General features: G+C 50.5%; 1 protein-coding gene across 1 annotated transcript in view; it reads left to right on the top strand.

Annotated features, from left to right (window-relative positions):
• The window catches only part of HAUS7 (HAUS augmin like complex subunit 7), a 104,085-nt gene that overhangs the window by 39,384 nt on the left and 48,391 nt on the right, over positions 1-16,310 (top strand). Inside the window, exons 5-6 of the mRNA XM_086940199.1 lie at positions 10,112-10,209; positions 11,571-11,729. Of these exons, the coding sequence (XP_086796325.1) occupies positions 10,112-10,209; positions 11,571-11,729 (257 nt within the window). The remainder of the gene's footprint in view (positions 1-10,111; positions 10,210-11,570; positions 11,730-16,310) is intronic.

Raw genomic sequence — 16,310 nt, 5'->3', positions numbered from 1 at the left:
TATGCAGGAAGTTCAAATGCAAGGGAAGACTGGAAGAGCCCCATCCAGAGCACAGGTTGAGGATGCCCATACTTTTCTGTGAGTAACTGTTGAAGGTGTGATGTATTTTGTAGCACAGCATTTCACGTCATGCTTTTTAGCATAGCAAAGACATGAATATAAGGAACCACAACCAGAAGTGAGACTGGCAAATAGAAATCCCTACATACAGTCCCTCTACTAAATGATACAAGATATTCTAAGGACATGTATTTCTAAAATATCAGATGTTGTAATATTTAGGACACATACTATTATAATACAAGTTGATTTCTAGTCCTGGGAACCATCGATGACGTCACCGGGGCTTGCCTGAGAGCTGCGCACTGATTGGTGCAGCGCTCGTTTTATTTACAACTCCAAATTCAAATGTTGTTTGCACTATAACTGAAATTAAAAAAAATATGTAGATATAAAAATGGAGGCAGTGTCATGTCATTTGTGCATGCATGTATGTTGGTACATGTTCGAACTAGTTAACTATAACGGAATGATGCATGCTTACTTGCGCACAGCAGCGTTTTTAAGAAAAATCTGCTTTTTTAAAATATATATTTTTGCTGATGGTGTCCGGCAGTGGCGCGTAAAACATTACCAAAGCCAGTAGGTCAAAAAGACCAGGCCTGTTTGTTTAGCCAACGGATGTTCGAATACTCTATTACTGGTGTGAAGAGTATCTCTACTGTGAATCAGGACTTCTTTAAACTATTAAATATCAAATTGGGTTTTTTCCAGGCCGCACTTTTTTTTAATGAGCGTTTGGGAGCTAGTGGCTATCGAGAGTCCACATAGACTATTTATTGATGCAATTATTTGGGCTTTTAGGCGTGGAAGGGCGATTGCTTTTGCAGTGTGCCTCGTGTAAAGGAATAAAGTACCTATGCTGGCTTGCATAGCGTTGTATGCCTGGGCAAAAAAAACTGTGCTTTAAGGGTGAGGCTACAGTGACCACGCACTGGGGGCGTTCTGCATGCCAGATGTAGCTCATGGGCAGAAAAGAGAGCTAAGTGCCTCGTCGGACAGGAAGGTTAAATGCACGCGGCGCTTCCCACTTCCGGTTTATTGCTCCCTGCTCACTGGCACCGCGAACCAAGTGTTTACAGTGCCAGTTGCTGTGTGCCGCTCTGTTTAGCTGACGCCAACATATAAAGCACGGCACGGGGACAGTCGTGTGCCGTCAGGTCGCAGTAAAAACAGACTAACGAGAAACACCCCTAGCTGATGGGAACTGAGGCCCTGGGCGCTCGAGGCACGTCCTGCTGCGAGGAAGGAGGAGGAGTGCAGGGGTCCGAAAGAGGAACCCGACCCCGTGGCGGTAACTGACCCCTGGCAGCAGGGACTCGCTTCTGCTGCTCCTGCTGAGCCCAGCCGGGCGCGCGCCTCTGGTGTCACAGGGCTGCCCTCGGACATGGCAGAGAAGATCAATTCCAGAATGAACGCGTCACGCTTTCTCAGCGCCTCCCCATACCATGTACTTCTGCCTCGACAATGCTCTGCTCAACCCCAAGCTCATGGTCCTGTTGAAGACTTGATCCCATAATGAGAAGAGCTTTCAGGCGACTTCTGACTGCCACCTTCAATCTATTCAGAATGTGGCCTTACAGCCAGAGCTGCTGACATTAGACCTGGGGAGCCGGGTCGGAGTTTCCCCATCAGCTCTTTATCTTGAGTGTCTCAGCTATTCACGAAATCTTCCCATGGCTAAGAAACAAATGGGTGTAACTTTGTGTAATGCGAAGCGGCTAAAAGCCCTCTGTTGTGCTATCCAAAATGCACAGAGGTAAATACAGAGTGGAGTGTTGTGGAGTGTTGTGAAGTGCTGTGGAGTGCTGTGGAGTGCAGAGTGCTGTGGAGTGCAGTGTGCTGTTGAGTACAGACTGCAGAGTGCTGTTGAGTGCAGTGTGCTGTTGAGTACAGACTGCAGAGTGCTGTTGAGTGCAGTGTGCTGTTGAGTACAGACTGCAGAGTGCTGTTGAGTGCAGTGTGCTGTTGAGTACAGACTGCAGAGTGCTGTTGAGTGCAGTGTGCTGTTGAGTACAGACTGCAGAGTGCTGTTGAGTGCAGTGTGCTGTTGAGTACAGACTGCAGAGTGCTGTTGAGTGCAGTGTGCTGTTGAGTACAGACTGCAGAGTGCTGTTGAGTGTGTCTGTGGGAGGGTGGCTCTGTGTAGGGTGTAGCTATTGACATTGTCAATGACAATGCCATTTATATAACGATTAAGCTATTGGCAATGTAAATGACAATGCCATTGATGATTTAAAAAAAAAAAGAAATGTCATGAGCAATGCTAATAGCTCTACCTTTAATGATGCCGAGACCATTGCATTGTAAATGCTTGTTTGAAATCACACTGTATAATAGCTGCTTCTCAGGCATGTGGCTGCAGGTGACGGGGTCTGTACTTGCATGTTTCCTGAAATTAACTTTTCTCACATAAACATTTAGCATGACTGCTGGTATAACTGCCTATATATACACACACTCCCTGCACATGTATTATCGTACCAGTGTAAATAAGGTGGACCCTTGTCTCCTAGTTCAACTCCCTGTGCATATTACAGGTACATTTTAATTTATGAAACAGAATGTAAAAGCCTTCAGTAACCTTTCACAGTCGGTGAGCGCCACGGAGTTTGAGGCCACTTGCTCCGGGGTCTTTAACCTGCACCAGTGATAAGTGGGCAGTGCTGTTAAGATCAACTTGTGACACTGCTTTTATGTTTCATCAGCAACATATGGGGTTTTCACAGAGTGTGTGGAACATGTCCCCTTTGCTCTTATGACCAAAGCACTTGGAATTTGTATCTTTACCTACAATTCAAATGATTACATTTGGTTAAACCACAAGCAATTTTCATACCTCATTCAATCAATCGGGGTCTAGAGCGCGCTACTCACCCGTGAGGGTTTGAAGGCGCTGGTGGGGGTGCAGCTCAGTTTCAGTCGAAGAGGCAGGTCTTCAAACCCTTCCTGAAGGTGTGGAGCGTGGGGGAGCGTCTGATGTTGACAGGGAGTTCGTTCCAGGCTTTGGTTGCGATGTAGGAGAAGGCTCTCCGCCCACTCTGGTTCTGCGGATGCGCTGGTTGTCGGCGGAGCGGAGGTTTCTCTTGGGTACGTGGAAGGAGACTTTGTTGAGGTTTTTGGGTCTGATGTTGTGGAGGGATTTGTAGGCGTGGGTGAGTAGCTTGAAGTTTACTCTTTCCTCAGCGGGGATCCAGTGGAGGTCTTGCAGGTATTGGGTGATGTGTTCATGTCATGGGATGCCAAGGACCAGTCTAGCAATGGTGTTCTGGATGGTCTGGAGTTTTCAGAGCAAGGATTTGTTTATTCCAGCTTAAAGAGCGTTTACATAGTCCAGTCTGCTTGTTATGATTGCGTGGATGACTGTCTTTCTGGCTTCGGGGAAGATCCACTTTAAGGCCTTGTGGAGAATGCAGAGGATGTTGAAGCAGGTGGATGCGACGGCGTTGATCTGTCGGGTCATGGTGAAGGAGGAGTAGAGTATGATGCCGGGTGTGGTCCGTGGGGGTGGGGTGGGTGCCGAGGGCCACCAGGAGTAGTTGCACGCCGAGGGGTAGGGTCCGAGAACTAGGACTTCTGTCTTCTCCGAGTTGAATTTCAGACAGCTGCTGCTCATCCAAGCTGTGACGTCTTTCATCACTAGACTCAGCTTCTTGGAAGCGGAGTCTGGTGGTTTCGGGGTCCTTCGTGAGGGAGACGATGAGCTGGGTGTCGTCGGCGTAGGCTACCATGCTGAGTCCATGCTGTCTGACGATGGCGGAGACTGGGGCCATGTAGATGATGAAGAGCGTGGGACTAAGTGATGATCCTTGTGGTAGTCTGGAGTTGGTCTCTGTGGGTTCGGAGAGGAAAGGCGGGAGTCTGATCCTTTGGGTTCTTCTGGCGAGGAAGGAGCAGAGCCAGTCGAGGGCGGTTCCCTGTATTCCGGCCTCGTGGAGTCTGGGTGCGGTGGGAGACGGTGTTGAAGACTGCGGAGAGGTCAAGTTGGATGGGGCTACGGTGTGGCCTTGGTCGAGGAGCATGCGGATGTCGTCTGTGGCAGCGAGGAGGGCGGTCTTGGTGCTGTGGTTGCTGAGAATTCTGGTTGGGAGGGGTCGAGGATAGAGTTCTCTTCGATGAAGTTTGTCAGCTGGGCGTTGGCGATCTTCTCTGTGACTTTGGCTATGAAGAGGAGAGAGATGGGTTGGTAGTTCTTCAGGTTCGTCGGGTCTGCAGAGGGTTTCTTGAGGAGGGGCTTGACTTCTGCGCCTTTCTAGTCGTCTGGGAAAGTTCCGTATTCGAAGGTGGCGTTGATGGTGCGTCAAAGCTGGGGCGCTATGGCGGTGGCAGCTCTGTGAAAGATGTGCGGAGGGCGGGGGTCCGAGGGGGCTCCTGAGTGGGTGCTCTTCATGATCATGGTGGTGACTGGGGTCCGGGCGGTGATGGTGGGCCGGCTGTCGTCGCTGGAGGGAAGTGTGGTTTCTGGAGTCTGCTCGCTGAAGTTGTTGTTGAGGGCTTTTGATTTTCAGGTGGCTGTAGGAGCCGAGCTTGTTACAAAGGTCTTGGGAGGGAGTGACGTCTGTGGCTTTGCTGTGGGGCTTGGTGAATTGCTGGATGATGTTGAAGAGTTCCTATGAGTTGCTAGAGTTGGTCAGGATTTTGTTCCAGATGAAGGTCTTCTTTGTGGATCTTAGGCATTGGTGGCAGTCTGTCATGGCGTTCTTGTAGGTGGTAGGTCCTTCGTGGCTTTGCTGTTTCTCCATCGTTTTTGGAGACTTCTGCAGGAGCGTCTGGCTTCTTGGAGGTTGGAGGTGAACCAGGTGGCCTTCAAGAGGCTTTGTCTATAGGTGACGTGAAGGGGTGCAAGTTTGTCTGCGCAGTTGGTGATCTAGTGGTGTAGTTCCTTGGCTAAAGAGTTTGTGTCGGTCGAAGTGGGGGGGGGGGGGGGGGTCGCAGTTGAGGTGCTCCTATGTGACCTTGCTCCAGTTCCTTTGCAGAGGGCGAGGGGTGGGTTTGAGAGCGGTGGCGGTGTTGAAAAAGAATTGTACGCAGTGGTGGTCAGTCCAGAGGGCCTACATGATGTGGCTGAAGCGGATGTTGTTTCCACCTGCGACGGTCATTAAGGTGAAGTAGTGGTTGGACAGCTGCGAGAGAGCTAGAGCAAATTGATCTTCAAGAGCGCCAGGCAGGAAAAAGGTAACTTTCTAAGAGTAACCTTTTCTAAATATTTATTAAAAGCCCAATGTTACCATTAGAAAGGATTTTTAATAAATATTACAAGTAGTGGTTGAATCTTTTTTCTAGCTGATCCCAAACTTGAGATAGCGGAATTAATGTTTTAACTTGTACTCTTGTTTTTTCTTATTGGAAAGCCAGAGCCTTCCATGGTGAAAATAGCTTTTGGGACCTTATCACTGTAGGGACATGGTAACTTTAAATTTCTACATCTCCCCTTTTAAATACCATGCACCCTACCTTGTGTGCTACAAGGCCAACATAGATGTGACTTATTAATATTTAAAAGAGGTCTTTCCATGTCTTAAAAGGTTAATTCTATGAACGGTTCTGAAATTGCACAGCATGGCACATGGCTTTCTGTCCTTGGCAGACAGAGTAGACATCAGTGCCATGACGTAAACTAAATTTCTCACGAAACAGCTGAACTCTCACGTTGTTTGATATGGCGGCTGTTGGATACAAGTTTCCTCATAATCCAGTGTCTCCTTGCTAGACAGTCGAGATTTGCACAATGTCAAGATGCCTTTCTTCACCTGCTCGTAGTTGCTCAAGACAGACAACGTTCCTCATGGTCTAGCAGCGGACCCACCACTGTGACACCTGTCAACATCTGATGCATGAAGCTAATGTTGAGCATCCATTTTTCTTTAACATGACCTGTCAACACAGACAAACTTCAGTCTCCATGGAACAGCAATTTGCATCCACTGCATTAATCCAGGCACCTTCGCGTACTGTTCAGTAGAGATTCGTCTTCAGGCTATGAAGCATTCATGTACTGTGAGCCTTAAGTACAATGGGATTTTCTCTTCTATGGCGGAGGTGTGAGAAGTTGGCCTGATATGTAGTGTTTCCAATTCTGGAACCACTGGGTATCAGTCCAAACAAACCCCAAAGATGTCTGGTTGTAAGTCAACCTTGTTAGACAAGCTATCCTAGTGGTAGCATGGACTAAGCAGCCTTAAAGGCTTAACTTAAGAGGTCGTGTTAAGCGAGCTGTTTTACCACATACAATCCTGTAATCAAATGAAAGGACACCACACAAGTATATATTATAAAAATATATGTATTTATTTCTAAATTACTCCCCAGTACTCTTTATGAGGAAAGGGGCACAAGCGTTAAATCAAAAGCACTGTTACACATATAAAGTTGCACAATTATGGATGAGGGCGGGTGGCCACTCAGACCATATATTAAAAAAGTGGTATAAGTAACACTTATCGAACAATGGTTAGGCCTAGGGCCTAGAGATTCGCTGGGAGCAGTCAGGACTAGCAATGATGAAGTCGGGAGTAGCCCACAGGAGACGGGTGCAGCACGGAAAGTGCGGCGCGCACCAATGCACTGTCAATGGTGCGTAAAAGTTAGTTAAAGTGAATTAAAAGATACTTCCGCTGAACCTAGGAACACAAAACTTTAGACACAGACCCTAGAGGTGTGTACCAGTGTGGGAACACCGGCGTTGCAATGTTACCTCACTCACAGGCCGTGGGTGCACAGGGTCGAAGTGGCGTCGGGTTCTGACACGCAGGTTCTTGGTGCTTGAAGCTGTTGCAGCTGCAGGCGATGTGAAGCAGAAGTGTCCGGTGCGATCCAAGGGTGGATCTGAAGTGGTGAAGACCTGAAAGCAGAGGGGACAATGTTCAAAGTCACTGACCAGTGACCACCGTGGAACCAGATTGGAACCAGGCAAAGTCGGGTGCAAACAGGTGATCAGGGGTTGCTTCTCTCTGCAGCCACGTGGACACGAAGAGATCAAGGACGTCCAGGAGTCAATCACGAGCTGTCCCTCAAAGGCTCTAGCTGATGGCGGTGTCGGCAACTCGATTGAAGCAAACAAGCCTTGGCTAATGCAAGCCACGGGGATAGTGAAAAAGGCTTATTACTCGGACCAGCAAGGTCAGAGCGGGTACTCCTTTCTACAGGAGCGTGGGCAGGTCTGGAGCAACCAGACCCACAGTGTAAATCGTAGGTTTCGTCGCCAAGATGGCCGCTGACCACGTGACAAGCGGACGGGATGGCGAGTCGAGTGGCACAAAACAAAAGGGCCCCACGCAGATCGTGGAGATGCTGGAGGGCTGATCTTTGGTGCAAATGCTGCTCGGTTATGGGGCTTCTCAAACCCCAAAGCACAGAGTCGAGGGTGCCTCGGGTGCTGCGCAGTCAGCGTCTCGGGGGTCTTTCAAGATGGCCGCTCCCACGTCTCTCGATGCCTCCACGGGTCCCTTCTTTGCAGGGACTGTGGATCGGGCTGAGAGAAGTCTGGGAAGCTGGGTCTTGTCAGGCTCTGCACTCGGGCTCCGGCGGGAGGCGGCGGCAAAGCAGACGTCGAGGTGCTGGGTGATGCCTGTGTTCACAGGGTGGCCCCTCCTAGGCCACAAGGGAGATGCTCTTCAGTCTTCTGTCATCAGAATGTCGAAGTCCAGTCGTCTTCTTAGTTTAAAATTGATTTCAGGATGATCTGAGTTGCATTGGCACTGCTCCCCCTCTTATTCCAATCTGAGGGGTGGATCTCCTGCTAGGTCCCTCCCCTATGGGTGGGACCAGGAAGGGGGGTGGTTACACCCCCTTTCCTTTGTCCAGGTCTCACTGGAGCTGGGGCTGGGCTGCCCCAGAACCGGTTTGACAGGATTATGCAAGGGGAAGCCTTGTGCTCCCCAGGCACTGTCTGGTTTCATTCAAACCTCCCTGCTACAATCCACTATCTCCTGTCTGGGGTGGTGTCACACCTCCCTGTGACAGGAAATCCTTTGTCCAGGCCTCCTCTGCTGAGTTTCGGTCAGCAGCAGGAGGTCAGACATGTGTCTGTGGCAGAAGCATCCATTTTGTGGATCTGAGGCTCTTTTAAAAATCAACCACATTTTAGCAAAAGTAACATGTTGTCCCCTCTAGAGGGGTGGAATGCTACCCCCGTCGCCAGGACTGGCGAGGGGGTAGTATTCCAAATCGTATGACACCTTACACGACATGTTTTGATAAAGCCAAACCAAAGTTGACATATAACCGCGAGGATTATAATGCACTTAATAGTATATGGTTTGGCATTATCCCAGAACAGCTAAGGGAATTGGTCCCGACAGCTGCAGACAGGCTCAGCTCATGCTAGAGCACCATCTCACATTAAACCACACACTCTGCCTTCAGGATTGTTAAGGCCTGCCATAGGAGTGGCTCACAGGTTTATATGTGTCCAGATAGGTTTAGATATAGGAGTACTATATCTAAGCAAGGGGTGATTACACCACCTTGCCCCAGCTGAGTGATCAGCCAGTTGTGTCAATTTTAGATAGCCAGCCAGGGGTGGCAAAAGATATGCTGCAGCCCCTGGTAGGCCTTGGATGCACCTATGCCCTGGGCACCTATAGTGCTCTGTACAGGGGCTGATAAGGTGACCCAAGCCAATCTAGTTATGCACCTAGGGTACATGGAATCCATTTTACAGAGAGAGCAGATAGCCTGGGGCCCTGATTAGCAGGGAACCAGGCCAACTAAGTCGAAAACCAGCTAAACACAGGGCAAAAAATCTGGGGTAACCATAGTCAGGTAGCCACCTTCCTACAGGAGGTATTTGCCAATATTCGATCTGTTGACCATGACATTTACTCACTGTGGAGCAGCAATACTCCTCTTTCATGTTGTCAATGAAGAGATCGCCCATGGCTGGCTTCTTTTTACCGAAAATCAATTAACGACAAACTTCACATGAGCCACGGAACCAGCAACCCGAGAGACCGACTGCTGCTTTTGATTGCGTTTGATGGATTTACTCTTCCAAGAAATGAACGAAAATGTTCTTCATAGGTTTTAGATGGAGTTTGGAAGGGTTGCTCTTTCGATAATCTGATACTTTACATCCAGAACCATTTTTCTTCTGCTCTAGCAATTCTTTATGCACCTCTGGAAAAATTGTGTATTGTACAGAATCTAGGTCCATAGAAGGCTCATGTCTTGCGGCAGGACAATGGCCAATGTAGCCGTGCGCAATCCCACTCCTGCTGGGACGCGGGCTGGGTCCTTGCACATGCTGCCATAATGTACGCTTGTGAGAGGACAGGAGTCGCCAAAAAAAGCTGGTGACCCCTACATGTTTCCTCTACCACTCATGACCATTCCACCTTTAACACCGATTATATGACTGATGTATGTTACACAAATCATTTTTTAAACACTTATAACAGTCCATGTAACAGAGGTGAAGCATCGGCCTCTGACAAATAGTTTATCCTTCATGAACTAGAACATATTGAGAAATGTATTTGCTTGTGCCCTCCAGCTATAGGTGTTTATTTTACATGCCTCGTCCAGAGGCAAACATGGCTGGATTGTGGCAGCACCAAGTTGAACTCACACACACACATTAGTGCAAAGATGTTGGCTGAATACTTGGTACAGTGATGTTAAAGCCCCGGGACTGTGTGTTGACCTGCAGTGGATGGTGTCACAGAGCCGCCCATCCCAGGATCTTGTTCTCCTCCAGCAGAGCATCGAGTCCTGTTCTCTCCAGTGTCCATTGCATTGTTTCTGGCCAACTGGTTGTTCAGACTTTGGACTTTCTGGAGCTACTGTCCTGGGACCAAACATGGCATTTTCATCGGGATGCCACCCAGCCAGAGTGCGGGGGCTTACTGCAGATCTTGCTGACTCTGGCTCATGCCAACCAAGGTCCAAGGCTGGTGCTCGCCCTCTTTCGGACTATATATTGTATTCTTGGGTCTACACCCAGCTCTTATCCTTTGAGTCTCTATTAGGACAGATCTCACCATGTGACAGTGCTCAGCTCAGACATAAACATGAAGGATTTTTCATCTCTTTTCCTCCCTGCTTCCACTAGGGCCTCGCCAGTCCTCAACGACAGTTGTCGTTCATGACCAAGATGCTGGATGTGATCAGCAGCCCTCATTGTGCCAGCAGAGAATCCCTTTCTGACAGGTAAGTGGTATCGGTGTATGCCAGGAGCTAAGGTTACTGGTGGAACCCATGACATGCTTGCCTATAAATGACACCCCTTTCCTTTCCTCTGTAATTGGTGAAACTCTGTTATTATTCAGGTGACATTCATGCCCTCTCTTCCAGCATAGCTCACCTTTATGGACAAGAACCTTCCCTCTAGCCCAGCCCAGAAAAACAACTCCCATGTAAGTTGTGGACATTCCTTTCGCCCCAGTCCAAAGGGGCAAGCCCCCACTCTCAACCCAGGGGCACATTTTGGCACTTTCCTTCCTTCCTTTCCAGCCAATAGAAACAGCGCTTCTTCCCAGCCCTGCAGGACGTTTCTGCCTTGAAAGCCCTGGTCTCATTGCTCCCTTCCGAGCTCATGGACTTTGTTAATCACCCGTTGATAGTTTGATCTTTAGGTGAGATGGGGTGAAGGATTTAAAGAGCCCCTCAAGGCAGGAATCGATGTGTGTCTGCTTTCACTTCATGGGATATGCTGAAGTCCAAGACTAGTTTGGAAGGGATTGCAGAGAGTTTGTTTCTTGCCATTTGTACATCATAAGATTCAGGGGGCGGTGTAGATCACCGTCCCCTCTCCATATCTGAGGTGGGGAAGGAGAATGGTCATAGTTGACCCTTGTGTTCCCTCTGATACATTTCTGAAACCGTTTGACAGGTGGGTGAGCCCTCGGCTGCCAGTACCTGTGTTTCTGCTGGAGGGAGTTTCTAGTGTTGAAGGCCCCACTGAATTGTGGTCCAATTCGAATGGTTGTTTGGCCCGGATCCTTCCTGTATTGGTAACAGCTTAGGGCGGTCATTGAATTTGTGATGTTCGAGGAGTTTGCATCGGTCACGGTCAGTAGACCATTTCAGCAGCACCACTTGTTCATGTGACTATTGCAATCGGGGGGGCATTGATGGTTGGCTGGTTGTGCTCGGGCAAGATAATGATTCTGTTTTGCAGAGCTGTGAACTTGGAGGCTAAGGTTTCTGAACCCCATTCTTGATTTGGGGCCCATTTGCTAGTAGTGGGTTTCAGTGCCTGTTAAAGCGATGTGGAAAGTGCTAATACGTGCTTGTACGAAGAACGTGGACACAGGCACGTGGCCTTGACTCTGGATGGTGCTAGGTTATTCTCTTGTTCACTGGATGTTTTCAAGAGAGGAATGTACTGATGCAGTAAGAAAAGTTTGGAGTCGAGCATCAAATGGGCACAATGTTCTGCACGTTTGCTGCTTTACCTTTTACAGTCTGCTTTTCCTAGGTAGTCTTTTCTCCTGCTTGTCCTGGGTGGGTGTGGCATTGACAACCTTTGAAGTCCTCCATCACTCTCTTTTCTGCTTTTCTCCCGCCAGTGTTGAGGAGTCCATCCTGAGCGGTGTCCAAGGCACCGAGGCCCTCCTGAAGGAGATGTTTTCCAGTTCTCACTTCCAGTCCGTGCGGAACCCTGAGTGTAATCCGTGGCCTTCGGACATGAAGTCGCTGCTGCTCGGAGAGGACCCCTCAAAAAAGAGGTGTGTGCACCCATTCAGGCTGGGGAAATGTGCCTTTCCTCTGTACAGAGGTCATCTCTTTGCAGTCTCACAGGGTTGGCGTGGGTGATTTCCCTCTGATGGTATGCATGCTACCTTCTAATGTACTGTTTAACCCAGAAATCTGTAGGATCCGGGGGGTGGGTGTAGGGGGGAGGGGAGAGGGGGAGAGAGACTCTCTCTCTGTGTCTGTCTCTGAAGATGTACATGCACATGTGATGGTACATTGCACAGATGTCAAAAGCCTAAGTGCCCATGTGCACCCCCTGCCAAAGGATGCCAGGTTGTATAGGCTTCTGTCCCACCCATGATCATAGTTGGACATGCTGCGTTTCGAAAGCACACTCCCTTCTTCTCCTTGTGGGCTGGTACTCACTGCCCCTAACAATTAGGATACGCCGAAAGGTTCCTGCCAGCAGCTGCCGCCTTCTTTTCAAATTCACCTTGTGGGTCTCCTCGACATCTCATATTTGCTGTACAACATTACATTGATCCGGGAGTTCCCATCTGCTGCACACCAACAATATGCCGCCATTTTTTGCGTGCAAATTTCGGTTGTTGTGTGGCGTCTGGCACCAGCGTGATTGAACATGCATTCTGATGCTGAGCACGGCGTCGGGATACAAATAAAGTTCAGATGAGCGCACGACTCAGATGACATCATACCCCTACACAGGTGTTTGTGTACTGTTCCTGGGCCGATTACATTAGTGACAAGGCGGGTGTGCATAAGCCATGTGCCTACCCCACATTGACCATAGTGCTAATGACCAGTCCAGCTGAGCCAACAGTAAGCGTCGCTGCCTCTTGTTCGGCCACTAAACAGCACGCCCAGAAAATGCTACAACCATCCTATTACATCTCTAGTCGAAACCCGCCCCCCAGCCTTGAACCCTAAAACATGCCCCCAGCCCAGAAAGCCCCCGCCTCAATCAATCAATCACGGACATTTATAGAGCGCACAACTTACCCAGAGGGTCTCAAGGCGCTTGGGGGGGGGGGAGGGGGAGTGGGGGTGTGCTGCTGCTGCTCGAATAGCCAGGTCTTGAGCTTCTTCCTGAAAGAGAGGTGGTCTTGGGTCAGGCGCAGGTCGGGAGGGAGGGAGTTCCAGGTCTTGGCGGCCAGGTAGGAGAAGGACCTTCCTCCTGTTGTCATTCTTCGGATGCGGGGGACGGCGGCGAGGGCGTGGCTGGCTGATCGGAGATGACGTTTGGGAGCGTAGAAGTTAATGCGGTTGTTGAAGTAGCTCGGGCCTTGATCGTGTAGGGCTTTGTGTGCGTGGGTTAGGAGGCGGAAGGTGATTCTTTTGTTGACGGGGAGCCAATGCAGGTCTCTCAGATGTCCGGAGATGTGGCTGTGTCGTGGGATGTCGAGGATGAGTCTGGCTGAGGCGTTCTGGATCCGCTGGAGTCTCTTCTGGAGCTTGGCGGTGGTTCCGGCGTAGAGGGCGTTGCCGTAGTCCAGTCGGCTGGTGACGAGGGCCTGGGTGACCGTCTTCCTGATCTCAGTGGGGATCCACAGGAAGATCTTCCGTAGCATGCGCAGGATGTTGAAGCATGACGAGGAGATGGCGTTGACTTGTCTGGTCATGGTGAGGGAGGAGTCCAAGATGAAGCCCAGGTTGCGTGCGTGGTCTGTCGGTTTGGGTGCGCTGCCCAGGGCGGGGGGCCACCAGGAGTCGTCCCAGGCGGAGGGCGAGGAGCCCAGGACGAGGACTTCCGTCTTGTCTGAGTTCAGTTTCAGGCGGCTGGTCGTCATCCACTCGGCTACGTCTTTCATCCCTTCGTGAAGGTTGGCTCTGGCGGCGGCGGGGTCGTTGGTCAGGGAGAGAATCAGCTGGGTGTCGTCAGCGTAGGAGATGATGTTGAGGTTGTGTTGGCGGGCGATGACCGCGATGGGGCTCATGTAGACGTTGAAGAGGGTGGGGCTCAGCGAGGATCCTTGAGGGACGCCGCGGATGACTTCGGTGGCCTCTGACTTGTACGGTGGTAGACGGACTCTCTGTGTCCTTCCGTCGAGGAAGGAGATGATCCATTCTAGTGCCTTCTCCTGGATTCCGACGTAGCTGAGGCGCTGCACTAGGGTGCGGTGGCTGACAGTGTCGAATGCCGCGGAGAGGTCTAGGAGGATGAGGGCCGCTGTTTCTCCGTTGTCCATCAGGGCTCGGATGTCATCGGTGGCAGCGATGAGGGCGGTCTCGGTGCTGTGGTTGGCTCGGAAGCTAGACTGTGAGGGGTCGAGGGATCCATTCGTCTCGAGGAAGGCGGCCAGCTGTTTGTTGACGGTCTTCTCGATGACTTTGGCTGGGAACGGGAGGAGCGAGATGGGGCGGTAATTCTTGAGTTCGGTGGGGTCCGCTGTAGGTTTCTTTAGTAGGGCGCTGAGTTCGGCGTGCTTCCAGCTCTCCGGGAAGGTGGCGGTGTCGAAGGAGGTGTTGATGATGTCCCGCAGGTGGGGTGCGATGACCGCGTCGGCCTTGTTAAAGACGTGGTGAGGGCAGGGGTCGGTCGGAGATCCGGAGTGGATGGAGTTCATCATGCGGATGGTGTCTTCAGTGCTGATCGGGGTCCAGGCGCGGAGGGTGGTGGTGGTGGGGGGCGGTGGTTCGGTCGTGGCGTGCGTCGGCTGAGTGCTGAAGCTGTTGTGTATGTCCGCGATCTTGTTGTGGAAGTAGGAGGCGAGGGAATTGCAGAGGTCTTGCGAAGGGGTGATGTCGTTGTTTCCGGCGTTGGGGTTGGAGAGCTCTTTCACGATGTTGAAGAGTTCCTTGCAATTGTGTGCGTTGTTGTCCAGTCGGTCCTTGAATACAGTTTTCTCGGTGGCGCGGATCAGTTGGTGGTGCTTCCGGGTGGCAAGCTTGAGGGCGGTCATGTTATCCGGTGTTTGTTCACTTCTCCAAGCTTTCTCGAGGGCTCGGCAATTCTTCTTGGAGCTCTTGAGTTCGTCGGTGAACCATGGGACCTTCTTGCTGCCGGGTCTGCTGGGCGGGGTCCTCAGTGGGGCGAGTTCGTCCGCGCAGTTGCTGATCCACTTCGTGAGGTTGTCGGTGGCCTGGCTGGGGTTCGCTGAGCTGGCGGGAGGGTGCTGGCTCAGGGAAGCGGCGAGCTGGTCGGCTGTGATCTTGTTCCAGCTTCTTCAAGCAACCTGTTGCTGGTGGTGGTGGATCGTCGTTTTTCTGAAGGTGAAGTGGACGCAGCTGTGGTCCGTCCAGTGGAGTCCAGTGGCGTGGCTGAAGGCGATGTCTTTGCTGGCTGAGAAGACGGCGTCGAGTGTGTGTCCGGCGAGGTGGGTGGGGGTGGACACCAGCTGCTTGAGTCCGAGGTTGGCGAGGTTGTCGATCAGGGTGATGGTGTTGCGGTCCTCCCACTGCTGAACCCTAAAACTGGCCCCACAACCCTGAAATCACCCCTGCCCTGAGCTCTCACCCCACTTCCTCGGTGCTTGAACGAAGGAGTGGCTGCCAATCACTCCTGAGTAGGAAGAACTCCCAAGAGATTCACAGCAGGTCCCCGAGCACTCTTCGCATCCAGCCACCCAAAAGAAACCACAGTACTGGAAGTATTCAGGAATCGGCATGTCTTTTTCCACTCTAGCCTTTCCTCATTCCAGACAACACATTACACTACACCCGTAGTATCTTATACCGGAGCGTCCAATGCGTCCGTGAAGACGCGTGTCTGGCGCTTATTATACATGCTCCGCACCACTGCCATGAATCTTGGGGACATATTTCATGATTTCGTATAACCGGCTGTGCACACAAAATAAGTCTCGCTTTTAATTGTACTCTCACTAAGAAGACCTGATGAAGTCAATGACGAAACACACGTTGGCTAGAATGGAGACAAGCATTGGCAAAGTCTAGGTCTTGCCTATGCAAGAGTGTAGGAAGCTGGCTCTTTAAATAATGGACCAAAACAATCTGCACTGTGTCAAGAGTCCAGGCAAACCTCACTTGGTTTACAGAGGCACAAATGCTAACCCAAATGTGCTCTTTTGTGGTGGTGTGGGCAATCCGTTACGCTTATCAGAGGTCAGTGCTAAGCATTTGTTGTACTCGCAATGGCAATAAATTAGACACACAAGAATAACTACGAGACCAATTTAGAAAAATAAATCCTATGTTTATATATATTTTGATACCAAGAATTTTGTAATGAAGTACGTTCTTTTGCATGAATTTTTACAGGTAAGTAAATAGTTAAATTCATCTGTACGTAGCGGTGCTTCCCAATGGGAGAAAAGGCATTTGTTGCATACAGTTATTTGCAATCGGTTTCTGGGGGTCTCCTTCAGACTTGGGGTCCTAGTGGGCAAAGGTCCACAGAAACACCAGCAGTTACTCGTTACCTGCCCTGGGGCGTCCGGTGCAGAGGTGCTGGTAGGGTAGGTAGCTGTGCACGCTTCTCTGGTTAGAAGAAGGGGGCGCATTTGAAACAGGATGCAGAAGGGGACTTGGAGACAGTTTGTCGATACCTGGGCTGGGGCACTCAAATGTAGACTAGAAATGTCGGCTGGGCTCTGTGCACGCAAGAGCCTTGCGGTTGTCGGTCTTTATCGGTT

This window comes from Lissotriton vulgaris, chromosome 10, assembly GCF_964263255.1.
Source record: "Lissotriton vulgaris chromosome 10, aLisVul1.2, whole genome shotgun sequence".
NCBI classification, from domain to species: Eukaryota; Metazoa; Chordata; class Amphibia; order Caudata; family Salamandridae; genus Lissotriton; species Lissotriton vulgaris.
This window is presented reverse-complemented; position numbering and strand designations above follow the sequence as displayed.